The following is a 25683-nucleotide window of genomic DNA, read 5'->3' as shown; positions in this document are numbered from 1 at the left end:
AAAGAAGTGGCATTTCACTTTGGAAATGGTTCCTAGTAGGAAGGATACTGTTTTGTGTAATTTCGTTTGCGCTCTATTTATCACGTAGTTGTATGGTGAATCTGTAATAAAATACACGTTATTACTAAAGACTTACAATTTCATAAGTCTTGGACTTCAAATCATTTTCCTTCAAATAAATGAATATGCCCTTCAGAAATTGTTAGGGCATCAATCCCACAATGCAAGCATAAACATGGCTGCGCCGTATGGATCCAGATCATCTGGCGAAAATGCAGGAACTTTTCAAGGATTCCCATTCAATGTGTCAGGCAAACCGGCTAATGACACTTCTGGCACGGAGCAAGCAAAGACGGAGGAGCCAAAGAAGAAACCGTGCAGAGCATGTACAGATTTTAAATCGTGGATGAAAACGCAGAAGACACAAACTCCGTCAGCTCAGGTGAATAGGGTCCATATAGTGCACTCCATTAACCTTAAACATAAGTTTAGGTAGGCAATTTATCTTTTTCTTTATTTGGTGATTTTGTAGAAGCTATACAGTTAATGTTCGTATGCTAGCAACAACTGACAATGTAACCGAGTAAGACTGTTTTAGTCTTTTCTTGTAGGCCTATGATGTAACATCATATAACATGTAACGTATGCTAGCAAACAGCAACAAACATTCTAGATAGATAGATAGATAGATAGATACTTTATTGATCCCCAGGGGTAATTCAAGATCTACTTGTAATAAGCAATAGTACGCTAGGACATGCACCGTTGCTGTTATAGGCTTGAAGCTCCTTGAAAAGTGTTATGGTTATATGGCAGATGCTTTTGTCAAAACCAGTTTACAAAAACAATATAATAGTTAAAAATGAACAGTGAATCGTTTTTAAAATGTTGGAAAGTAGGCTAAACATATACAGTAAATGCAATATAAACAGAGATAGGCTTAGTCAACCCTGTGGTTATAGCTGGGTTTGTTCATGTTGTGATTGTTTACTTTATTTAGCTAACTTATGCTTAATAATAAATGCTGGGTGTCCCAGTTTATAGGCTACAGTAGGTCTAAGTTAACCTGACTCTCGCCAGATGAATTTCGTTAGGTCTAAGTAGGCCTATGTTAATATGCTTCTCAAAGGTATGACCATCTTTCTGTAGGTGACAACACCATCAGAGGGTGAGAGTGAAAAGCCAGTTGAGTGCCCACTGGACAGAGAGGAGCTAGGGAAATGTTCATGGTCGTTCCTGCACACAATGGCTGCTTACTATCCAGAGACGCCAAGCTCCAGCCAGCAGAAAGACATGACACAATTCATCAACCTTTTTTCAAAGTTTTTCCCTTGTGACGAATGTGCAGAGGATTTGAGGGGAAGGTAATAAACATTTAGGTTGGGATGTATGTGGAAGTTCATGTTAATATCACACATTGAAGGCATACAGCCAGGGCCAAAGTGGTGTAAAGTAGGGTTGGAATATTAATTAAAATTGAATCAACATTGCAATTTGAAGGAATGCAATTAGGAAATCCAAAGCCTGCACTTAATTGTGCAGCTAGCAATGGTCAATAATTTCACACATACACACACACACACACACACACACACACACACACACACACACATTTTTTGTGGGAATGTGGCTGTTTGACTGCTGTTGTGTACATTATTTTTTATCCACACATTACCTCTCTTTTTTTATCAGATTGAAAACAAATCAGCCTGATGCCAGCAACAGACACAACCTCTCGCAGTGGCTGTGTCGTCTCCATAATCAAATTAATGTTAGATTAGGCAAGCCAGAGTTTGACTGCTCCAAAGTCGATGAGCGATGGAGAGATGGCTGGAAGGATGGATCTTGTGACTGACACTCACTAACTACAGGGAATGGGAAACACTGAGAATAATTCTATGTAATGCTATGTGTGTGTTACAATGCTATGCATATTAAATGTGTATTTGCCTTTTACAACCTTATGCAGAGAATATGGTTTTACAAATGCAATAAGGGTCCAGCTCATCCCAGCACTTTCACTGATCTTGTCTGTTCATTTCCTTGTGTTTTCTGAAAAATAAAAATAAAGGTCCACTTATGTGTATTATAACTGTACCATTTGTCTTTATTGCTAATTGAAACTGCTGACTAAAATTCTCCCATTCACACATGCCCTTCAGTGTTGACTTTATTCACAATGTATGTTTTTGAAAATTGTTTCACTCCACAAACCATTTACTCAATTGTATGCTTTTGTTTTTCCATAAAGGGCCAGTACTGGACTGAAATGGGATTAACATAAAATAGGACCTCTCTCTGTGTGATGCCATATTTGAATGTTTGTGAAATGATAGAGAAAACCGTGAGACAGAATAATGGTATTGCTGTATGATGGTGCCATGATGCATTTTGTGCTGTAACTGTGGCACATGAAATATAGTGCTATTTGAAAAGTCAGCTAAATATTTCATTCAACATGTTACTCCATTTCTGTAAGAAAAGAGCGAAATTGCTCGGACAGACCTACTCTCCAAGTGGTCAGTAGGGGTTGCTAAAGAGACCAACATCGTGCGCTGAGTCTTGTACTCGCCGCTGCCAGGCAGTGGGGTGTGTGCACAACATATCCTACCTATCTGGAAACCAAAGGCTGGAGCCTGAAGAGCAGCGAGAGGAAAGATGGACGGAGTAGGCTCCTTTGGCGCTGGTAGAGCAGGGGCTGCCTTCGACCCTATTGCTTATGTCCAACAGCCGACGACAATCCTCAGAATAGTAGCCTGGGTAAGGTTGTTTTTGTTTCCATTATAGGGCGTATCTGTGATGTTTTACATATATTTCGTTAGGTGAAGATGTGTAAGTCTAAGCCATATTGTTATTGATGGATGCTCTAAATTGAAATTGCACATCGCCAAAACTGACTCTTGAGACGATATTCTGTTCCGGCCTCTAGTTGTTTTCGTCTTGCATAATAGCGTAGGCTATTGAGGTTTCAATAATCAAGATTCATTTGATTTCGTCTGGCTAATTTTCTCTGATTAGCTCAGATTCTTCATGCTTATTTAGAATTTGATACACATATATTTTCCTTTGATGAAGGCTTATTTAGCCATTTTGGAACGTTTCCGTTTGGGTTACCTTCGATATACATGATTTTATTTAATTATACCACCTAAACAATACAGTAGATATGAAGTATATTTTGAGATATTTTATTTTAGTCGTATAGCCTAATATTATATCTTAACCATATCCATATGAAGTATCGTGACAATGTCTCGTTATTTCTTTATTGTTATTTTTCTGCATGAAATTGGTTTGCTGGAAGCTTGCATCAGGACTAAAAAAGGGCACAATCCCCGCCTATCCGACCACCCTACCATCTTCAGTTATGTCAGTATAAAAGCTCCTATTAGTTGCGCGTCCCTTGTGTGCTACACGACAAGAAATTGCAGAATGTACCCATGCAACATCTACATTCTTTGCGTACCGCGACATTGTGTGTGTGTGTGTGTTAATATATTATAGCCATAGCTCAAGCATTTCATGGGGGATGATGAATGGTATTTCTGTGAATAGTGACTGAATGTGAATCTCTTCACTTGTTGATACTGTACAACTCTGTTTCTATTGTTAGATATCAAAGAGGCTTGCAAGCAATAGTATATTCCAGTTCTTTGTGGCCAAACACAATGAGGTCGAAACCTCAAAGGCTTTTATGCATTTTTAGCTCCAATACAAACTTATCAGGAGAACCAATTCTTTCACACATCTTTTGTAGGCCTATAGGGGCTTATGTGGTGAATGTAAGGAGTGGACTAATTTATTTCGGATTTGTAAAATGTAATATTAAGGGAATTAATGAACTGAAAAACTTGCCAGGTTATTTAGCCTGAGTAAAACCTTGACCCCCATGCATTCTTACAAAACGCAGTTTGGTTGGTGTTCCCCTACTGAAGTGGCTATTTCTGAGAAATAGTCTTAGTCTTATGCAGATATACATTGCATATAACATGTTTGCAGATAACAGTTACAACATAATGGGATGATGGCAGCTGAGATTTTTCCACTGATGCTGGCCTTTCATTGACACTTCAGATGACACAGCGCATCCATGTTGATCCATCAAACTGTCCATCCATCAACAGTGTCATGTGATCTCCATCTATCCCATGTCCCATCAGTCACCTGATTATCATGTCTAAATATTGATCTAGTGATTGGTGCCATGTGAGACCTCACATAATCAATTGGCCTACATCACTATGGACTCCACTGTTCTTCATAATATATTCACGCTCTACTCAACCCAAATCGCCTTGCGTCGTCTTTGCAGATTTTTTCCATAGTTGTGTTTGGGTCCATTGTGAACGAGGGCTACATCAACATTGGGAGCGAGAGACTGTACTGCGTCTACAACAAGAACAACGATGCCTGCAACTTCGGGATCACCATCGGCCTCATAGCCTTTTTGGCATGCCTCTTCTTCGTCGCCTTGGACGTCAAGTTCCAGCAGATCAGCAGTATCAAAGACAGGAAGAAGGCAGTGATGCTTGAGATTGGTTTTTCAGGTAAAGCTCCTCTCCCAAGACCTGTAGTCAGACGAAAAGCAAAGCTATAGGTGGAGCATGGGGGAAGCTGCACCGCTCAGTTAATCAGTACCACTGCTGTGAATGAACCACTGAAGAGAAACTGCTTCCGTGTCTGACTTGGTTTACTCTTAAGTTAAACTTTTTCCTGCTTCAGACTCTCCAGCTATTCCAGAATATGTTATATGTTAAGCATATGCACAAAACATGTCACCCTCATGATAGAACTGGGATGTTATACACGAGGGGGTTGAAGGGGCTTTAAAGGCTTCTTGAAATCAGTTCCTCTTGACTTATGCATGATGGCTAATGCATTTGCTATTCTAATGGAAATTAATGTGTATGAGAGTGCACTCTGAATCAATCAAAAACGGAATAGTACACTGTAACTGAAATTATGTTAAACAGAGCCAAGGGGAAAACTAACACATAACTGTTGGAAAAGGTTGATGGAAAAGGTTGTGTTTAAAGTCTTTAATATACACCTGCCAAAGCAAACAGCTGTCCATACAGTACTTATTTTGAGAGATTTCATAAGGCATATTGTGACTGAATGAGTGATTAGCCACTGGGCTGCCTTAGCCATATCTAGAATCTGAGTCACAATAGACAATGGCTGACTGACTGCTTGACTGAAATTAGTTTCTATGCTGTCCTGCACTGTTGTTTTGGACAGCATTCATTTTTCAATGCTGCGCTGGGCTGAACATGGCTGTTCTATGGTTACAGGTTTCTGGACATTCATGTGGTTTGTCAGCTTCTGCTTCCTGGCTAACCAGTGGAGTCGCACCACCCCAGACGAGTTGCCCTTGAACCAGGGGGCAGATGCTGCCCGTGCTGCCATTGCCTTCTCCTTCTTCTCCATTTTCACCTGGGTGAGCAACTAAAAGCCACAAAATCTATTTACTGACATAATACAGTGATTTGAAAGTGAAACAGTACAAACTTAATTGTATTGTTAACTAAACTAGGTGTACCGCATAGCGGTACAAAATATGATAGCCGCTCCACCATCTATTCCATCCCCCACTCTTGAAACTTTTTCGTAGGCTTGTATGTGTGTGTCTGCGCGCGTGTGTCCCTGTGTGCATGCATGTGTGTGAGTGTGTGTGTGTGTGTGTGTGTGTGTGTGTGTGTGTGTGTGTGTGTGTGTGTGTGTGTGTGTGTGTGTGTGGATGTGTGTGTGTGTGCATGCGTGTGTGTGTATGTCAATTTGTCTCCATCTCCAAGAGCCTGACCGATATGGGATTTTTAGGGCCGATACCGATTTCGATGTTTTAGTTTTTCAAAAACTGATAACCGACATATCAGCCGATAGTCATTTTTATCAAACACAATATAAAAATGTTCTCCCATAACAAGGTGCTAATCAAGATGGGGCATTATGTATTTGAATAGGCCTAACTATCGAGTTTCCTAATGAAAGGCTCTTCATATACTGTAATTAGTTTTGTTTAGGAAATAAAAGAGGGTATAGAATAGAAAGAATAGTAAAAATAAAAGAGGTCTTTGTTCTGTGATAACCACATTGCCACAAACTATATTGTGAGCAGTTGACCCCCTTTATGCAAGCAAAACATTTTACAAATATGATCAGTTACTTTACTTTAAGCATTTGAAGCCTAAACCATGCTCTTCCTTACTTGAAACAACTTTGTTGAAATGCAAGAAATTAAAGACTGAAACGAGGGTGTAGTGGGCATTTTTTTCGTAAAGACTTTTTCACACAAAGCTGTGAAACCATAAGCTACTCTTGCGTAGTCTTTGTAGGAAGTGAGTAAAGTGGTAACAAGTCTAGTAACGCATGTGTGTTTTGCAACAAGACGCTCCATTTCAAGTATTGGTAGCACCAATACTTGAAATGGAGCCTAAATGAAGGATCAATATTGCGTTTTCCTTTGCTGAATTTGTAATTATTTATCACCCGTTATAATTACCATTACCGATAGTATGTGCGTGCCTGTTTGTGTGTGTGTGTGTGTGTGTGCATGCATGTGTGTCTGTGTGTGTATGTGTGCGAAAGTAGTAAAAAAAAGTAATAAAAGACAAAGTAGAATAATTATCGAGGCAGATTCAGAATTTGTAACTCGGCACAGTTAGCAGAAAGCGTCTGAGAACAGTTTGGTCTTAAGTCTAGATTTAAAACTGGCTACAGTTGGGGCCTTTTTAATGTCATCCGAAAGTTGGTTCCACAGCTGAGCCGCATAGCAAAAAAAAAGCTGCTTCACCATGTTTAGTTCTAACTGTAGGTTTTACTAGCAGGTTTTTTTTTTTTTTTTTGAGAGGACGAGAAGGTGTGTACTGCTGAAGCATGTCTGACAAGTATTTAGGTCCTGCTCCATTTACTGATTTATAAACAAGCAATAGTGCTTTAAAGTCAATTCTGTGACTTACTGGAAGCCAGTGCAAGGACTTAAGAATTGGAGTAATGTGGTCAGTTCTTTTTAGTTTTTGTTAGAGTCCTAGCTGCTGCATTTTGTATCACCTGAAGCTGTTTAATAGTCTTTTTAGGAAGGCCTGTGAACAGTCCATTGCAGTAATCAACCCTGCTGGAGATAAATGCATGAATGAGTTTTTCTAAGTCATATTTTGACATCAGCCCTCTGAATTTGACAATATTTTTGAGGTGGTAAAAAGCTGATTTAGTTATCGCTTTCATGTGGCTGTTGAAATTTAGATCACTGTCAATTAATACACCAAGATTTTTAACAGTATCCTTTGCCTTCAACCCTTTTGTGTCAAGGAGAGTGGCAACCCTAAGTCTTTCCTCATTTTTACCAAATATAATTACTTCAGTTTTTTCTTTGTTCAGCTGAAGAAAATTTTGAGACATCCAGGTGTTGATTTGTTCTATACACTGACACATAGATTCAAGAGGACCATAGTTGTTTGGTGATAGAGCTAAGTAAATTTGTGTGTCATCTGCATAGCTATGATATGAAATCAAATTATTTTGAATGATTTGTCCAAGTGGGAGCATATAGAGGTTGAATAATAGTGGCCCCAAGATCGACCCTGGGGAACACCACAGGTCAAGGGCGTTGGTGTTGAGGTACAGTTTCGATGGCAACAAAGAAGCTCCTTTCTTGTAGATATGATTTTAGCCAGCTGATAACTATGCCTGTAAATCCAACCCAGTGTTCTAGTCTGTGTAGTAAAATATTGTGATCAACAGTGTCAAATGCTGCACTAAGGTCCAGTAGCACTAGGACTGATGTTTTACCTGAATCTGTGTTGAGGCGTATGTCATTGGAAACTTTAATGAGAGCTGTTTCAGTGCTGTGATTTGCCCGAAAACCAGACTGAAAGTAATCAAAATACCCATTTGATGTTAGGAAGGTGGTTAATTGATTAAAGACTACTTTTTCAATAATTTTGCCAATAAAAGGTAGATTGGATATGGGCCTGTAATTGTTTAGCATGGAGGCATCCAGGTTATTCTTCTTGAGAAGTGGCTTTACAACAGCTGTTTTCAGTGACTTAGTTTTCTTGGTTTTTGCTTTTTTTTCCGGCTCTGTCATGACGAATGTCTGAGAAAATCCATCGCTACCTTGTTCTAGCCGGTGCCTGGCGTGTATATTAAATACAGTAAAGCAATTCGTTACACTCGTTATAGGGGTTATACTTCCTGACACTGAGGCCGTCGGCCCACCGGCCCAAAGTTGCAAGGGTGGTTTTTCCGCTCACAGGCGCTAGGGAGAAGCGAGACAGCCACCATTCAACCCGAAAAAAGTCATATAACCATTCTAATGACTCCGAAGCTGTTAAGTTAAGGTAAATTAACCTAAAAAACCTGCATATTAAACTAAAAAACCTGCATAGTTCGCCTCTAAGCAGCCTTTTACGGGTATAATGGTTGTTTTGGTGTTTCTATTCTCTAGAAATGAAACTTGTGTCCTGGGGTTGGTTTCATATCACATGAATTGGAATTTTTGGTGATTAACCTCAGCTTTTAACTTCAACACAGATTTTATGTAGTCTCACTACAAATCCATATTGAGTGAAGTAAGACGCTTTGCCTAAGACAGCCAAACCCATTTCCGTACTACTGGAGGAAACTAATGAATGAAAAGTGATTCTCTCAACTGCAGGTACTCTAATCAAAAACAAACATCAAGCAGGAAAGAAAACCCAAGGCCTGCATTTACAGCCGTGTGAGCCACCGCACTCTGTTCTCAGCTTATTTACATCCTGATGTAGTCTTTAGGCCTCGGGCTTTGGAAGGCAAGGCAAGGCGAGTACACAAAGACATGGACGACAGAAAAAGAGCTGTCCTCGGGCTAAGAATAAGCCATTACATCATGACCCATCTTTGCCACATAAACCTGAACTACATTAGTGGAAAAATAGTGCTCCACATACTGGGGTCTGACACCAGGGAATGGAAGCAAGCGCACAATAGCGCGCTACTCCCGTTTTTCTATCGCGGCTCAACAGAGATGGAAGGATGGGGCTGAAGAGGTTAGGCTTATGAATGGGCTGCATCTCCCCTGCTGTGTTTGCAGGCACAGTTAAGACTACACTCGTCTCAGGCAGATAAGGTTGGAGATCTCCGAAGAGACATGCGTTACTGTGTGGAGGAGATGTGATACTGATTACTCATTAACACACAGTTTCAGGCAGCCCACATGCTGTTTATAAGTAATGTATTAACATTTCGGGAGATTATTTTACTGATATCCCAACAAATAAATTACCAAGGACTACCATATGAAACCATTCAAATCAAACATTCATTATGGAGATATCATTTGAAGGAAAATGTGGCTGCTAAAATTGAAGAGGTGACCACACTAGACTAAGGATTTTAGAGATATTTTGTCAATTTTTTTCTTTTATTTTTACAATCAGGTGTAGTGTAAAGATACAGGGTTTTCATGGAGAAATTCTGATTGAACATAGATAATGGTGGTTTAGTATTTGTGTTTAGTTGGACACACGATACAGTGTCCTACACACATCAGGAATACACACAGTTGTAGACACAAGAGAAACTGGAGCTCCATCTTGGGTTTGTAAATGGGCATTTCAGCTTTTTCTTTGTTTAATGTAAACATAACTTGGGGTGAGACAGTATCACTGGAGATATCTACTGTATATCACGATAAAGCTTCCTCCATTTGACTTAGCACTCACTACTACTTCATGGAATCTCATGAGGATACTATCAAATGTATAGGCAAAACTAACACTTGGAATAAATACATAATTTGTTTTCTTTTTAGGTGCATTTTTTTTCTCCTTCAGTTACACAGATGTCAAAGTCAAAGTCAAAGTCAAAGTCAGCTTTATTGTCAATTTCTTCACATGTTCCAGACATACAAAGAGATCGAAATTACGTTTCTCACTATCCCACGGTGAAGACAAGACATATTTGACCAATTTTAAGTCCACAGACAAACATAACATTCAAGTAAACAAAAAAGTAAGTAAATAAGTAAATAAGAGGGCACATATAATAATAATGAAAAAATAAGAGCAGCAAAATTTTGTTGACATTGTGCATAGACAGTCAATAAAATACTAGTGCAAATACTGTAAAATACTATAAAATACTGTTTGACCTAAGTAATAAAGAAAGTGGCATAGTGGTGCAAGTTATGTAAGAGCAGCAGAAGTGTTGTGTTTTCAGGACAACAACACCAAGTTGTAAAGTGTACAAGTGTGCAAGTGTTCAAGTGTGCAGGTGGAGTAGTGCAGGCGGCCATTGTGGGTCCAATGTCCAGGATGTTATGTAGCTGAGGGTGGAGGGGGAGAGGAGGGAGAGAGTTCAGCATCCTTACAGCTTGGGTGTATGAAGCTGTTAGTGAGTCTGGTAGTGCGGGGAGGCATGAGGCTTCTGTACCTCTTCCCAGAGGGCAGTAGATCAAACAGATTGTGAGCGGGGTGACTTGCATCACTCACAATTTTGGTGCCTTCTTGGTGAGGTGGGTGGTGTAAATGTCCTTCAGGGAGGGAGTGAAGCACCAATGATCCTTCCAGCTGTGTTCACTATGCGCTGCAGGGCTTTCCTGTTGTATTCAGTGCAGCTTCCGCCCCACACAGCGATACAGCTGGAGAGGATGCTCTCAATGGTGCCTCGGTAGAATGTGGTCATGATGGCTGGTGGAGCACTTGCTCGCCTGAGTTTTCGCAGGGAAGTACAGGCGGGCTGAGCTCTCTTAAGCCAGTGATGCAGTGTTGGTGGTCCAGGAGAGGTCTTCACTGATGTGCACCCCAGGAATTTGGTGCTGCTCGCTCTCTCCACCACAGCACCGTCGATGGTCAGTGGCAGGTGTTGGGTGTGACCTCTCCGAAGTCAACAACAATCTCTTTGGTCTTGCTGGCGTTCAGCAGGAGGTTGTTGTCCCTGCACCACGTGGTCAGATGGTCGACCTCCAACCTGTATTGAGTCTCATTAAGCCCTTGGTGATGAGACCCACCAGAGTTGTGTCGTCAGCAAATTTCACTATGTGATTGTTGCTGTAGGTTGCAGTGCAGTCATGCGTCAGCAGGGTGAAGAGCAGCGGACTGAGCACGCAGCCTTGGGGGGCCCCTGTGCTCAGTGTGATGCTGCTTGAGGTATTGTTGCCAACACGTACTGGATGGATGATAACATGTATGTATGAGAACATGTATGGATGATATAATTGTCTTGTAATTTACCAACAGAATCACTTTAATGTGATAGTCATTATTGTGGACAAAATATTGTTAGGTAGTCATTCTGCCTCCAAAAGTACTGAGACCTGATTCCACAAACCTGCTAGTTACAAACCTTAAGGCCACAGGACATGATGATTGAAATGTCAGAACGCCCACTACATGCCTTTTTGTTCTTCACTAGGCTGGTTTGACAGTGAGAGCTGTGCAGAAGTTCCTTCTGGGGACCGATATGAGCCTCTTCACCACGGAACACTTGGATGGCAACGCCACCATCCAACCATACCCTGCCGGCACCGTCACCGGGGCTGAGACCACTGACACATACCAGAGCCCCCCCTTCACCGAGAACCTGGACTCTACCGCCCCTTACCAGGTGCCCATCTACTAGAGGTGGAGCTCAGTGGCATCAAAGTGGAGCAGGTCCAACCAAATGTGTCTGTGTTAAGGGGAGGTTTGGGTGAGCGTGCGGGTGGTTGGGGTGGGGGTGGGGGGAATGGGTGGCTCACCCGCTCACGGTGGTGTAACAGTGTTCATAGGTAGTGCTGTGCTGTGATCCTCTGTGCAGGTTTTTTTCGATCGTGGTGTCAACTTTCATCCTGATCTGTTTTAGGTAGTTCTGCGTTGCTATGCTAGGTGGTACCTGAAAATAAATATACACACACTCCGCATCTTACCCATAGGCAAAAAAGCCATCAAAGGGTCTCTCTGACAGCATCAGACCTTAGGGCAAAGTGGAATTAAATTGACCTGGTATAAAAGGAAGTATATTTGATGTGTGATATAATGTTATTTCAAGTGTTCCAACCTGTTGGGTCTTGGGAGAGAATATTATTTGTGTTGCATGTATTAAAAATGTACACATGAAGTGCCATGCATCAGGACATCTTGAACTACTGGGTCTCCATATGCTGTAGACATGCGGTCACGTGCAATATACTTAAAATAGAGAATTATCAAACTGTCTGAAATCAGTCCTCAAATTAAAACTATTATATACATTTTAAAGAGTATGTTTACAAAAGCTGCCAAACTGTCCAATTTTGTTGACAATTATTTTTTTCTTTTTCTGTGCGTGAGGAGTAGTCTTCCCAAGGGGCGTTTTATTGCCCCCGGATGCTACGGAGTAGACCATTGTGGCGTGATGCAGGGTCATTCAGTGTCAACAGGTAGACATTGCAAGTTCAGTGTTGGGAATTTTTATTTGTGCAGTCGATGTACTTTCGGTAGACCTGTGTAGGAACTGGGAGCTGCGATTTCTCTTTTTTTCTTCTTGTCTGTGTGGTGGTGTTCAGTGAACTTGAGTGGTCAGTCTGATCCGGTGTTGACAATAACACGTTTTGGGTCAAGAGCTCAGTATTAAACATTGAGGTGTTATAAACCGAGTATGGCATAAAGGTTTAGCTGATAAGGTAGAGATTTGTTTTTCTCTGACACACTCATGACTGCCTTCTGTTACCTTTTGTGCACTCCTGGAAAAATGTGTAGTGACAAATATAAAGATGCATGCAGTATTTGAAAAACATTTAACTTGTCCCTGCTCAATTCAAGGCAGCAGAAATATCAAGAGCTGATCAGATTAAGTGTCAGGAATATAGATCAGTGAGGCTAATTCACTATGATGCTTCAACACAGGATTTATGTTCAAGATCAACCCAGTAAATATAGTTGTGTGACGAGACAAGTTGCTCAGAAAAAAATCCTTCTTCAAAATAAGTTCTTGCATCCCTAAAAGATGAGATTTTGCAGATGGGTGTAACTAAGTTTCAAAGGCATTTGGTAAATCATCCGTGCTTAGTCTTATGTGGTAGATCATTTCAAATGTATCTATGTTCTGAGGCCAATGTACACAGAGTAATTGATTGTGACACAGTACATTATAAATGGAGTACGTTTGTGAATCTGGTCAGGGTCTCGTGTTTCCTGTTTTAACACTGCACTCTTGTTAAACTGCTTCATGGACCAATTTTTTACAGCTCTCTGTTCTCTTTTTATTTTGTAAACACATAATATCCTCAGGCGTGATGGCCCATCTTGTCTGTAAATGCTGTTCATAGAGGACTTATTGTTGTCAAACTGAATGTCTTTGGACTGCAGGTGTCTGACATTATGGAAATAAAAAAAAAATGTTTTTGACGAGTTGGTCAGTTTGTGATGTGAAACCACAGTAGCCTCATGCTTCCTCTCTTACTTCACCTTTCCCCCACAATCAGTCACAACACTACATGTATATATGTCTTAGTGGGCTTTGCACAACGCTACTTTGGAACACTCTCGCTTAAAGCTGCAGTTGGCAAATCTGACAGATTGAGGGTACTTAGCCAAAATGTTGAATGTTTACAACTCTCATGCCCCATCCCCACTCTCATCGAGTTTGTGCTCGTCAGTGCGCACCAGACTGTGATTGAAAGTCAGATCTCACACAGCCCTGCTCTGATTGGACCAGAAGACCCGGGAGCTGTGGATTTTTGTAAAACAAATAATAGGCTCTAGGTGGAGGTAGAAGTGCAGGGTTTTTTCTAAACTGGCTGATTTATGTTGTTCTGTCAGAGCATAGTGTTGGTTTCAGTGAATATGATCAAAAAAAATCTTGCCAACTGCAGCTTTAACAGCATCTTATTCAGCAATGTGGTAATCAGGCATTCAAGAAATCTTTCTACCTGAAGCAGTGCAGCTGGGACACTTTGACCAATTTGAAGTCAACCAATGCTTCCACAAAGCCAGTCTAATACACCTCTGAAGTTCGCCTACAAAAAAGTCTTTGCCCATATAAGAAGATCCGGTTGTTAATTGAAGCTAACTATGGCAAGTTGCATTGCATTGTTCTGAGGTAGCAAAAATCTAAGTGTGCCACCTTCACGTACCGGAGATCACAGTATCCACTTGAAGGCAGAGGACAAAAGTGTGTTCAGGAAAATGTCTGCATTTCAGACTTTTTCATCCCCGCGAGAGTTTAACAAGTGCGATTATTCAAAATGTGTGTAATATATGTGGAATATATAATGTTCTAACCCTGGATGAAACTGATTTTAATATGGATGCAATCTGCTCACAGCTGTATGAGCCAAACATATGCAATATGTGCAATATCAAATGTTAGTGCAAGACTGCACATTTACTCTTTAAAAAATGTGTACTAAATATGTGTGCTTATGCGTACTAAACAGTGATGACAGGTTGGCTATTGTTTGTGAATGAAGAGTTTAACCTAGCAACCACGGAAATAGAGTGACAATGACCAGTGCAAAGGTGCTTTGTGTAAAGGCATGAAATCTGTCTATCAAAGTAAAATTACACTCAACAAGCTCTCGAAATTAAACACAGTCAATGGTCTGCCATAATTCTTTTTTAGACGGACACCCTGCTCTTCATGTTGTATGCCTTTTAATTGTTTGCATTTTTGTTCACATGACGTTAACCTCATCATTTTTGTTTTGTTTTTCAATTAATGTAATGAGTTGTGAGGGATGATTGTGTTCAGGTGGGGAAAATGCTTAAATAAATACAGTTTAGTTTTCCCAAAAGGCAAACTCGATAAAATTCTTTCAAAAATTAAACATATTTAGAAAATAAATCAATGCAAGCAAATTGAAAAGACTTCGGCTAAAATTAACAACTTGCTAATTTTGCCACCGTTTTCATTTAAACATAACATTTGGGTGACAAACTCACCTCTTTAAAACACGGCCCCCCAATGAACAGCAAGATTAGCATGGATTATACCATGTGGGTTTTAGAAAAAAGATGACTTGCTTTAGCTTTTCAAAAATGTTCAAGTAAAGATGACTTATTTTGCTTAAACAACAAAACAACTGTTAGTCCTGCTTGTTTGGAAGGGGAAATGAAGGACCCCTGGACTGATCAGGTTATCTCCTTTCTGTAACATAGGGCCTACATTTCCCAGAATCCAACACAGGCTTATTCGCATTCCCCATTCACTCTTACATCAAGATCACACCCTCACTGGTAGAAGCACTCAATCACTCTCCTCAAGCCTTTTAATAAAACACTCTGGAGATGCTCTGGGTCATCTGAACTAGCAGACAGAGCTGGCTGTGGCTGTAGCTGTGTGGCTGTGCATGTGAGCGCAGGCAAAAAGGGCTTTATTTATTAGCTGATGATCTTACTAATGGCCTGCAAAGAGGGGAAGTCCTCCTCGCCCCCCATGTGCAAGGTCTTGTGGGAGTTGAAGTCCTTCGGGGCAAGCACCTGCCTACAAGTGGGGCACACCTGGCAGTCCAGCTCGGACCCTGGGCTGGGCGAGCTGGTCTGCCAGGCCGTCTTCTTCTTGTTCTTCTTGGCCTTGGCTGCACCGCCACCCTGCTGCTTCTCCAGGGCCTTGAAGTCCCCGTGGGCAGTGAGAAGCTCCTGCTGCTTCTGCGTATCCGGCAGAAGCACCAGCAGCTCGTTGAAGACCCTGTTGAAGTTGTCGCCCAGCAGCTCCTGGCAGCTCCTGTGGTACTGGGCCGCTGAAATCACACCCTTGGAAGGTTAAGAGAAAACGAGGACAGGTCATTATTAGTGCACACCACTAACTTCACACAAACCAATTACACTGATATATCGCAAAGCAGATGTGCTCTTTTCTTCAGAAAATAGAAAACCTCTCAGTAGGAGGGCACATACAAAAACACTCACCATTCCAGTTCAGTATGATGAAAATATAAGGCAATACACAAAACACTACAAAAACTAAATCTTATGAAATTATTCTCACATCAAAAATAACTCTCAAATCATTTCAAAATATTTCAGAGACTAGGGTCATCTTAACAAATGGAGGCGTTTGTTACCTGTCGGAATTGGCCAGAGTAATTCTTAAACTCATTGAACTTAGACTCATCGTTCTGAAGGTAGTTTTTGATAGACTGAATCAGGTCCATGTTTCTCTTTTGGAAATTGTCAGGTTTGAGGTAGGTCCCAAGAGACTGTGTTGGTCTGTGGAAGAGACATACATAATATAAATGTATGGCTGGTCAGACCATTTAACTGTCTGCTTTCAACAATCAAGATTATGTCACTGCACATGGACTACTAAGTATTCCATTGAGATGGAGCATAAACAATACCAGCCACTAAACAAACATGCTAAGTTCAGAAGGTAGAGGTGGTGTAATCTGATTGGCTGTTTAGTGCAAATATCAACAACCTTTCACAACACTAAAAAAAAAAAAACACAGAGTGCATCTTTACAAGCAGAACCGGGCAAACAGGATTCACCCACCGATTGGCAGCAGTAACAGGAGGATCCACAACATTACTGTTGAGAGGAACACCTGTAAATCCAGGGGGAGGTTTGGTGACCATGGCTGCTACACCCCCTAACCCAGGCGGTGGAGGTGGAGGTGCAGTCTGTGTACTCTTCAAGGGGAATGCGCCTTTGAAACCTGGGGGGTGGAAGGACATCAGCAAACCATCACGGTATGGTATTGACATACGCCCACAATAGGGTGGGCCTTTCTCTCTTATCAGAACAGTTAATTGGATCAACTCGCAGATAAACTGAAACGAGCATCTTATGGAACTCTTCATCAATGACATTTCTTTGGTGGCTAAAGCGCTCCGCACATAGGTGCTGACATGAGTGCGGCGTACTCTGCTTTCAACTTTCCATTACATTCGATTTCATTGCTTTCAATGCAACTCCGCACAGCAGCGGCGAACTTTGCCTTTGAACTTTGGATTATGACTATTTATGTTTTTTTTTTTGTTGATTCCACTCAGTAAAATCCATTGTTTATCCAATGCTTCAAAATGTATTTTCGGCGCCGATATGCGCGGCAAGTAACTATTTGCAGAGCGCTTAATGCTGATAGGAGTGTCAGCAAATGACAGCCTACTCTAAGAGCATATTCAACTCTCCTTTTGTGTTCCTGTAGTAACTGGTATTTGTCTGAGTTCATCACAACATCATATCTGTTCATCACACACAGAAACCTCGTGAACTGAAATAAAATTGTACCATTAAGTTGCATTGCCATTGTATTTCCAAAACTGGATCTGCTAGAACACAAAAGTGTACATCTAGGCTAGTTATGGCCATCAACAACCATCCCAACCTCCCTGTCGCTGTCCAGCCCAGCTCACAGTCCCCATTATCGTTTTTGATCAACACCCTGCGGGCCAAAGCCCTAATCTCTTCACTCAAAATGAATTAAAGGTGGAACTTTGCCTTGTTGTCAAAGATGTTTTTAACATCCTGATAGATCTAGTCTATGACCTGTTACAAATACAATCAATGACATTCAAGATTTGAGACACGATAGACTGTTAAGTTAACGAGCAAATGAGTGCTTAAAATGCATTTATCTAATGATTCCGATAACAATGACTACAATGAACAGGGCACACTGAGCGTCATGCTTGCTTGTTCGTGCAGTACCAAATGAGCTTTCAAGCAAAATACTAGTTTTTTGGATAAACTATCCCTTAACACTCATCCAAAAGAGAAACCTAGAGGTACTGTACCAGGTGGAGGTTTTTTGGAGATGAGGGCAGGGAACTCTTCCTCCATGGGCAGGGGCGGAGAGTCTGACGCTGGCAGTGGTTTGGTAACAGGAGGCTGCTCAGTAGGGGCCATGGTGTAGCCGCTGCTCTGAGCCTTCATGGGCCTTTCCGTGTAACCGTTCATCATAGCGCTCGACTTGGGCATCCCAGCGGGAGCGTTGGGGTTCAGTGCAGAGGCTTTAGGGACGCCGGTGTCCGGTGGCTTGCTTTGCGGGACGTTCTCTTTGTGAGCAGCACTGGACGCCATTCCGCCCAGGTCCGTCGGTGCCCCCGGAGGACCAGAAGGGGAGGGGCCGGATGGCTTCTTCTTCTTGCCCGCCTTTGTGGTGCTAGGCTGGGGAGCAGGGCCCCCCTTCACGGTCAGGAGCGAGGAGATGTCCAGCATGGTTGGCACTGCCCGGATCTCCTTAACCGTCTTGCCTGGGAGGGGATCCTCCTCGTCTGACGAACACGGCGACTTGATTTTCGGGGCGGGTTTGGGAGCCTCGGTAGTGCCGAGCTTCTTCTTGCGTTTGGATGAAGAGGAGGAAGAGGAGGAGGATGAAGGCAAGAGAGGTTGAGGGCCACTTGAAGAGCCGTGGGCGGACGCAGGGGGAGCGGCGGGGGTTTTGGTGGGCAGGACCACTGTCTTGCTTCCGGCCCATGCCGACCCAGAGCTTTCGGGCGGTTTCCTGGGTTTGATTTTAGAGATGAGCGCAGGGAAGTCTTCCTCCTGAAAGGATGATTTGCTTCGGGGCGGCGCACTGTAGGCAGGCGTCATCGGTGCGGAATGCAGCGCGCTAGAGAGGCTGGGGAAGTCATCCTCCTTCAGAGTGACTGGAGCGGGTTTGATTGAGCTGCTACATACAGAGAGAGACAGAGTCAGAGTGAGAGTGAGAGTGAGAGTGAGAGTGAGAGTGAGAGTGAGAGTGAGAGTGAGTGAGAGAGAGAGGGAGCAAGAGAGAGGGAGCGCAAGAGAGAGAAAGAAAGAAAGAGAGAGAGGGAGCAAGAGAGAGGGAGAGAGAGAGAGAGAGAGAGAGAACATAATGTTATGTTATGTTATGTTATATCATGTGTGATCCATCACCAAACCCAGGAAACAGAAAAGGTATGCCAAGCTGAGAGCACATGCTTACCTCATAATGGGGTAGCCAGGGAAGTCATCTCCTGTAAGTGAAATGTTTCCCATCGGTCGACCTGAAAAACAAAGCAAATAATAATCCCCCTTTTCCCTAAGCATGAAAAGCACAGCAAAAAGAGCAGGAAACTAATGACTCAAGGACAGAAAAAGAATATGGAACCAAGACTAGAGTAGCTAGAGTGCGTTTTATGCCAACTTCACACTCTCAGTCCTCACCTTGCGCTTCACTGGGCGGTTTTGCAGTGCCTCTGGCGTTCCTCAGCTCCTCTGGGTCCATTCTCTCGCGGGGTTTCTGCGGGCCTTTCTCAGCAGCGGGCCCTCGCTCTTCCTGCCCCCTCCTGCTTGGCCCTCGCTCTTCCTGCCCCCTCCTGATTGGCCCTCGCTCTTCCTGCACCCTCCTAATTGGCCCTCGCTCTTCTTGCCCCCTCCTGCTTGGCCCTGGCCCTGCTTGGCCCTCCTGCATGGCCAGCGAAGCCTGAAGCGCCGCCGCCACATCCCTCTCCTCCTCCTCTCTGTGTGCACACACACGCACACACACACACACACTCACATTTAGTGTACAACCAGCTCTTCACCACCAGAGCTTTTCCCCTGCAGCATGCCATGCACTACGACTTTGACACCACCTTCAGTCATGCGTGAGGAAATCCCACTCTCAACAGTCATCACTCATTTACCATGGGCAATGGCACAGAGCAGGGGGACGTACTAGAATTAAACTGTTGTCCATAGAAAATAAATGCCAACCAGAATTTGATCATATACTTAATGTGTACAAAATGAGTAATACTAACCAAGTCACTGCAATAATTTATGTGACAACACTTTTCTCTGAATCTGAGGGGCTGGTATGCGGCGAATGGGACTAAGTTCTTACCGGTTGTATCTCCAGCTCTTCCTCATGTTCTGATGAGTTCCTGGGGCCCGTGCTCTGCCTCCTCGGCCGTGCCTATTGAAACGCTCCACCTCGTCGTAATCTTCACCCCCTACCATACCTTAAAAGAAGAACACAATGACAGCCAGTGAATGGGAGGGAAACTAAATCATTGCCAAACATATCCTCAGCAGGAATCTGTTAGGTAAAATTGCACCTATGATCGCACAGCAATGAATAGTCAGATAAAGACCCTGAACATGTGTAATGTGCAGCTCTTGTTGTCAAAAAATCAACTTGATCTTGGACTTGATCTCAGGTGTCCCAGGAGATTCTGTGTCTACTGCATTTATTTACATCTCTTAGAGCCTGACAAATGAATACTAAGGCATAATACATGAAGCAAAGAAACATTACGTATCAAATACACAAAATACTAATCAAAACTGTTGTTTCCCTCCCTGTCTTAACACGATGGCATCATTATAGTCTGCCTCATTTAATTGCACTTTTACATCCTCAAACACTGCCTTTGAAGTACACCGTTGCCCTCTCCTCCTCCTCAGTTCATTAACAAAATCATGGGGGGAGGACAGCAACCGCTGTCACCATCACCTTCATTCCTTCTCTGCTGACGAGGGGCGTAGCTGAACTGCAGGTCAATCTGTCGGTTCTGACGAGCCTCGGCCCGGTTCTTGCTGTGGGCAGCAGCCTTGTGGGCTTTGTAGTCAATCTCGGAGCGAAAGGCGTGGGTGAACTGCTCCGTGCTGCAGCGGCCTTCCTCACAAAGGTAATGGCTCTCCCGGAAATGCTCCATGAGGTACTGATAATCGCTGTAGAAAAGTAACCCGTTTTAACTTAATAGCTCGACAAGGACGACAATCACATAATGTGTGTGTTTGGGAATTACTAGTACATAAATACATTACTCTCCAATGTTGGATAGTTTGGATAATGTTGGATGCTTCACCACTTCATGTCATGTTTCTGTAGCTACAGTATCCCTACTCCTGTTGCCAATGGTTTGAGGAAGATGTTTATAAATCTGATAACCTTTAACCCAGTCATTTGGGAAACATGTTAAAATTCCTATGAATTTTAATTTTTTAGAAGGTAAAGGAGTTGAAAGAAACCTATAAAAAGCATACAAATCTTATTCAGCGGTTTTGGGTGGAGATCAGCTATGTGAATACATGGCATGCTACTACTAACATAAAAGCTCACGGCCATGTCCATTTTGTCAAAGTAGCTCTCGGAGAAAAAAAAGGTTGGAGACCCCTGCCCCTACTGGGGGTTGCACTACAGGACCACAGCACATATGTAGAGGAGGATGTGTTGTATTTCTGACTTGTAACCACGGAGAAGAATAGTGCATCTTAAAAAAAAAACTGAAGTCAGTATACACCAACAAGTTTCTAATCATCCACCTGTAGTACTCTTGGGCTCCATCTGCATCGCAGAAATGGCAGAAATAGTGGTCTCTCCGCAGATGTTTCAGGAGCTCGTCGTTATCCAAGTAGCGTTCATCACAGAATTTGCAGAGGGGATGCCCTCGGTGAGATGTGTCGTCTGGGTCCCCTTGTGTTCTATGTCGAGCCAAGTCTTTGCGGTTGTACCATTTTTTCTCATATGAAAATATCTGAGGGAATGTGACAGAAAATAAGTTATATTAACAGGACAACCACCCCAACCATTCCATGTGGCACCAAAACACGACAACCATCCCAGCAATAAAAACACGGAAGTATAGCCTAATTACCTTCAAGTGCTTGACACAGATTTTGCAGCAAAATAGTTCATGCTGTTTTCTCATGTGTTGTTCCAACTCTTCAAATTTAGAAAAAACCTTTGGTTCCTGACACTGTGGACACTCTGATAACAAAATTCGCCTGCAATGTGGATTGAGAAATACCTATCAAACACTGGCACACATAGCATATAGCATACAAAACACAGTTAGAAATCAATGAAAGACATTCTCACATAATTTATCAAAGAATACACAACCACACTTACCGGTACTGTGCATAGATCTTGGCATCATTGAAATAGATGTCGTTCTTCTTCTCACACTGAAACTGATCAGTTGAAAGTGATGAAAAAGGTTGGAGTCTTTTGACAAAGATAACCTGGAATACAAACGGTAGAAAATTAAATTCATGGATTGATAGGGACATCAGCAAGCCAAACACAACAATCCACAGAATTGCTTCCTACTCAATTGTTACCCTTCACTGGAATAATTCTCTCACCCTTGGTATTTGCCCAACGCTATGTCATTTTTCAAATACAACTGACGCTTCATAAGAATCTCACACGTCATTCTTTTCCAGTGGATAAAAGGCCGTTCAGGTAAAGACTGGTGTTAAGTTTATGCAGTGCCGCCGTGAGTGAGTTAACATTTCCACTCCAAATCATTCCGCTGTTCCAAGGCTGACATGCATTCACAAAGATAATAAAGGAATGACACGTTGTACAACAGCCCAACCTGGTTGTTAAGTAATCTTACTACAAGTGATTGCATAATCCTACCAACTCTGAACCACTGAAGTTGATGTTACTAGCAGGATGAGTTATCGATAGGTGTGCCAGATAGTTCACCATCATCTAAGCACTTAACGTTGGACAATTAATAACCTGTAGTTTGGTTGAGAGGAAGACGAAATACTTATCACCTAACCTACACAACAACTTAACGACACAGAGACATAAATCATGTCATAAATGATGGCTAACGTTAGATATGTACGTAGCTCTATATAGGTGGGTCTAACTAGCGATAATAGCTCACAATAGAGGTGTTGACGTTAGCAATCTAAGTTTTTAACTTAGCTGACAGTGTGTAACTATGCAAATATGAATCACGTAAGTTATTCTCTTCGTGTGACCGACTACTCATCTATTTGACAATAAAGACTATTATGGGCAAGTAACTAATAGAGCTAGCGGTAAAGCTGTAACGCTTATCTTTCCAAGCTGTCATTGCTATGTAGCAAGCTAGCTATGTGGGCCAAACATTAGCTATAGATACCTAGTGTCCTTCCGCTAACGTTGGCATTAAACTCACTAAGTAACCTTGTGCTTCATTAGTGCAGTTAATCACTGGAAACAAGAGGTCTTTATGATTATTAACTTAGCATGTCTTAGTAAGCTACCAACCTTGTCAAGTTCCTCCCGGCAGACGGCGCAGTATTTTTGCTCACATAGCACCCTCATCTTGGTGGAGCAACGGTAGCACACCGGGTGATCACATTTCCCTAGAGCGAAAATCTCGATATCTTGACAGCAGAGCACACATGTGCGTTCGGTTTCTTTCATAGATGTTGATTCCATGGTGTAAAGGCACAAACAGATAGGTCTACAGATGTGAAATCCAAGTATTAGCTCTGAAATCCCGAGAATTTTGGGCCTCTCAAGCTTGCGTTGTTGGCTAGTTATGCTAAGTTTGTGTTGGGTGGTTGGGTGGCTGACGACGATGTGCCTGCTTACGTAACAGCATGTACCAATGCATTGTGGGTCAATTAAATCTCGTGCTATCTACAGGCGTTCAAAAATATGTCATGCTAATAAAGCTCACTGGAATTGAATTGAATGGTGAATGTATGGCTGTCTTATGTTAGATTTTTCAGTGCATTCCTAGTCTTATTTTAGAAAGTGCAGCTTCTCAACGTAGCCGTCCTGTAAGTTCACTGATGTGTTATGATAACATTAGCCTATGTTATGGATGTGTCTTGTGCTTGTGTGGAAGTCTTGGCTTTTAAATCCTCAACTTTGTCAAAGACAATTCAGAACAATCTGCTTGAAGCTAAATTTCAACTACCATTTAAAAACGAAATAGACACTGATTGATTCAGAAAAAAATCATAATTTCAGAACTGCTTCACTAGAAAAAAATATCACCAGCCGCCACTGTTTTGGACTCATGTCCTTTGAATGAGATTTGATAGGCTATTCCAGAATTCACCCTGAAATGTATTGCTGATCATTTCATTTGTTCAAGTTGTGTCTATTGGCTTAGGGCCCACACCTGTCCTGGTGGGGGGCTTTACAATTTGCTCTGTATTGTGATTGATGTGAATTGATGTGAATAGCCTACTATTGCACAGTTTGACATCCCATGAGCCACTCAAGTGATTCTGAATCACTTGAGAACAAAAATATGCATTTTTCCAATTGCAGAAACAAATACATATCCAGTTTGTATCAATCAGGACATCAGTTGTGGGTAGGACAGTAATTTCAATGTGAGATTAAAAATGTGCACATGATACTAGCCCAGTGTGCAAATTTCCAGCAAAAAATAAGTCTTTTGTTGAGAGGAATAAAGAGAGGGGAAAAAATATTATAAAATATTTGGGGCAATTTTCTGGGTTTGTCCATCCATAATTGAAAGGGGATATTTCAGCAACAAAATAAGATAAGGCTGAAATGTTCACATGACACAGGGGACTGTTTGTACAAAAACTAGATGTACCGCATAGCGGTACAAAATATGACCGCCGCTCAGTCCTGTACATCCGTTCTGCGAAAATAAATCACACTTCAATTTGTCTCCATATTTTACTCCATCCCCCACTCTTGAAACTTTTGTGTATGCTTGTTTGGCATGCCTGAGTGTGTGTGTCTTGGCTGCACAGAAAGTACCCTACTGGTGCTGAAAAGGTGAATAGATTGTAGAATAGCCAAAGATGTAGAATTGTTATAAAACCTTTAAAATCTCTAAACAATCACAAGTAGGGCAGTTCATCACAGTTCATCCATTGCAACTGGATTGATGAAAGGTCACTTACACCTGTAGGCTACATTGTATTTGGGAAAAGCAAAAGGTATCAGCATAATGTTATTTATTTATTTATTTATTTATTTTTTATGTATTTTTAAACAAAAACATCTCTGTCAGTTCCATGCCGTTTTCAACAGCTATCAAAAACAAAGGTCATTTTTGGATGGATGGATTTTTTTGTGAATGTTTCTTCTTCTACATAAGATTTTAGTCATCTTTAGTTCATGTAATACTTTATTGTCAATGCACAAATTAAGTAACAGTAGTCTGAAACGTTATTGTTAATGCACAAATTAAGTAACAGTAGCCTAGTCTGAAACGAAATGCTGTTTTACATCTAACCAGTGGTGCAAATAACTGACATGTCCAAATGGGCCTTGATGAAATGCGTCGCTAGACTGTTCATACACATTTTAACGGGCCAAAGTTGAAGAGCTTTTGTCCGTTATTGTTAGTGCAAATATAGGCTGATTCATGTTCCCTTGCATTGTTTAACTGAGGTCCATGGCTAGTCTGGCTTTCATCAGACCAAGCTCAATCTTTTAAGAAATCAAAAAATAAATAGCGGCAGATCAGGCTGGGTTCACCCAGCCTAGTCCATAGGCACCCGATATTGTTTAATTTTCCGATTGAGATATAGCCTACACGCTCTGGCTATTCTAAATGCAAAAATGCATCAGGGAGTTATGACAAAACGGTAACTAACAAACTAGATCCTAATAGAAAGCTGTTAGCTTCCCTAAGCTACAGGTAGGATTATAAGGTAGGCCTATTGACAACATAAATTGTCAATAGGCTATGCTGGCGACACAAATAAAATCTCCTTTGGAAACCAATGGCTTACGCCTTACAGTATCAAGCGGACTTAAACTGTCATATCGTGGCGAAAAGTTGTAATAACATTCACGCAGCTCCATGAGTCAAGGAAAGCGAATGAATGAAGTAGCCACTTCTAAATGGGACCCACTACACAGTAGCTTAAGGTGTTTTGCTAAAGCAGCCATAATGAAATGAAGGTGTCATTGTTTGGATACTTCACACACACGTGCTTTTTAATTTCACAGACTACAACTACCAAGCTGTAATCAAAGCACATCGATTCCCCTCTCACACCCTGCACGCACTTAAAACAAAATAAACAGCGTCTCAGTCTCACACATGTATAGGCAAAACTGTATCAGACCCGGTGTAA

General features: G+C 41.9%; 3 protein-coding genes across 3 annotated transcripts; 2 read left to right on the top strand and 1 right to left on the bottom strand.

Moving 5' to 3' along the window:
* Positions 1 to 34: 34 nt before the first annotated feature.
* Positions 35 to 2089, top strand: gfer (growth factor, augmenter of liver regeneration (ERV1 homolog, S. cerevisiae)). The gene is made up of 3 exons (XM_048245579.1): positions 35 to 442; positions 1150 to 1364; positions 1693 to 2089. Exons 1-3 carry the CDS (start codon positions 236 to 238, stop codon positions 1853 to 1855), a joined length of 585 nt encoding a protein of 194 aa, XP_048101536.1. The 5' UTR covers positions 35 to 235; the 3' UTR covers positions 1856 to 2089.
* Positions 2090 to 2577: 488 nt separating this feature from the next.
* Positions 2578 to 13343, top strand: syngr3a (synaptogyrin 3a). The gene is made up of 4 exons (XM_048245578.1): positions 2578 to 2760; positions 4313 to 4547; positions 5295 to 5440; positions 11392 to 13343. The coding sequence occupies exons 1-4, from the start codon at positions 2659 to 2661 to the stop codon at positions 11596 to 11598; spliced, it is 690 nt and encodes a 229-aa protein (XP_048101535.1). The 5' UTR covers positions 2578 to 2658; the 3' UTR covers positions 11599 to 13343.
* A 1231-nt stretch (positions 13344 to 14574) lies between these two features.
* znf598 (zinc finger protein 598) lies at positions 14575 to 23194 on the bottom strand. The gene is made up of 12 exons (XM_048246840.1): positions 22868 to 23194; positions 21725 to 21837; positions 21468 to 21597; positions 21136 to 21347; positions 20324 to 20541; positions 19712 to 19829; positions 19051 to 19346; positions 18830 to 18890; positions 17676 to 18553; positions 16432 to 16594; positions 16001 to 16145; positions 14575 to 15689 (listed from the first exon to the last, which is right to left on the bottom strand). Exons 1-12 carry the CDS (start codon positions 23039 to 23041, stop codon positions 15318 to 15320), a joined length of 2880 nt encoding a protein of 959 aa, XP_048102797.1. The 5' UTR covers positions 23042 to 23194; the 3' UTR covers positions 14575 to 15317.
* Between the last annotated feature and the right edge of the window lie 2489 nt (positions 23195 to 25683).

This window comes from Alosa alosa, chromosome 6 (assembly GCF_017589495.1).
Source record: "Alosa alosa isolate M-15738 ecotype Scorff River chromosome 6, AALO_Geno_1.1, whole genome shotgun sequence".
NCBI lineage: Eukaryota > Metazoa > Chordata > Actinopteri > Clupeiformes > Clupeidae > Alosa > Alosa alosa.
Note: the sequence above shows the minus strand (reverse complement) of the source record. Positions and strands in the feature narration are given on the sequence as shown.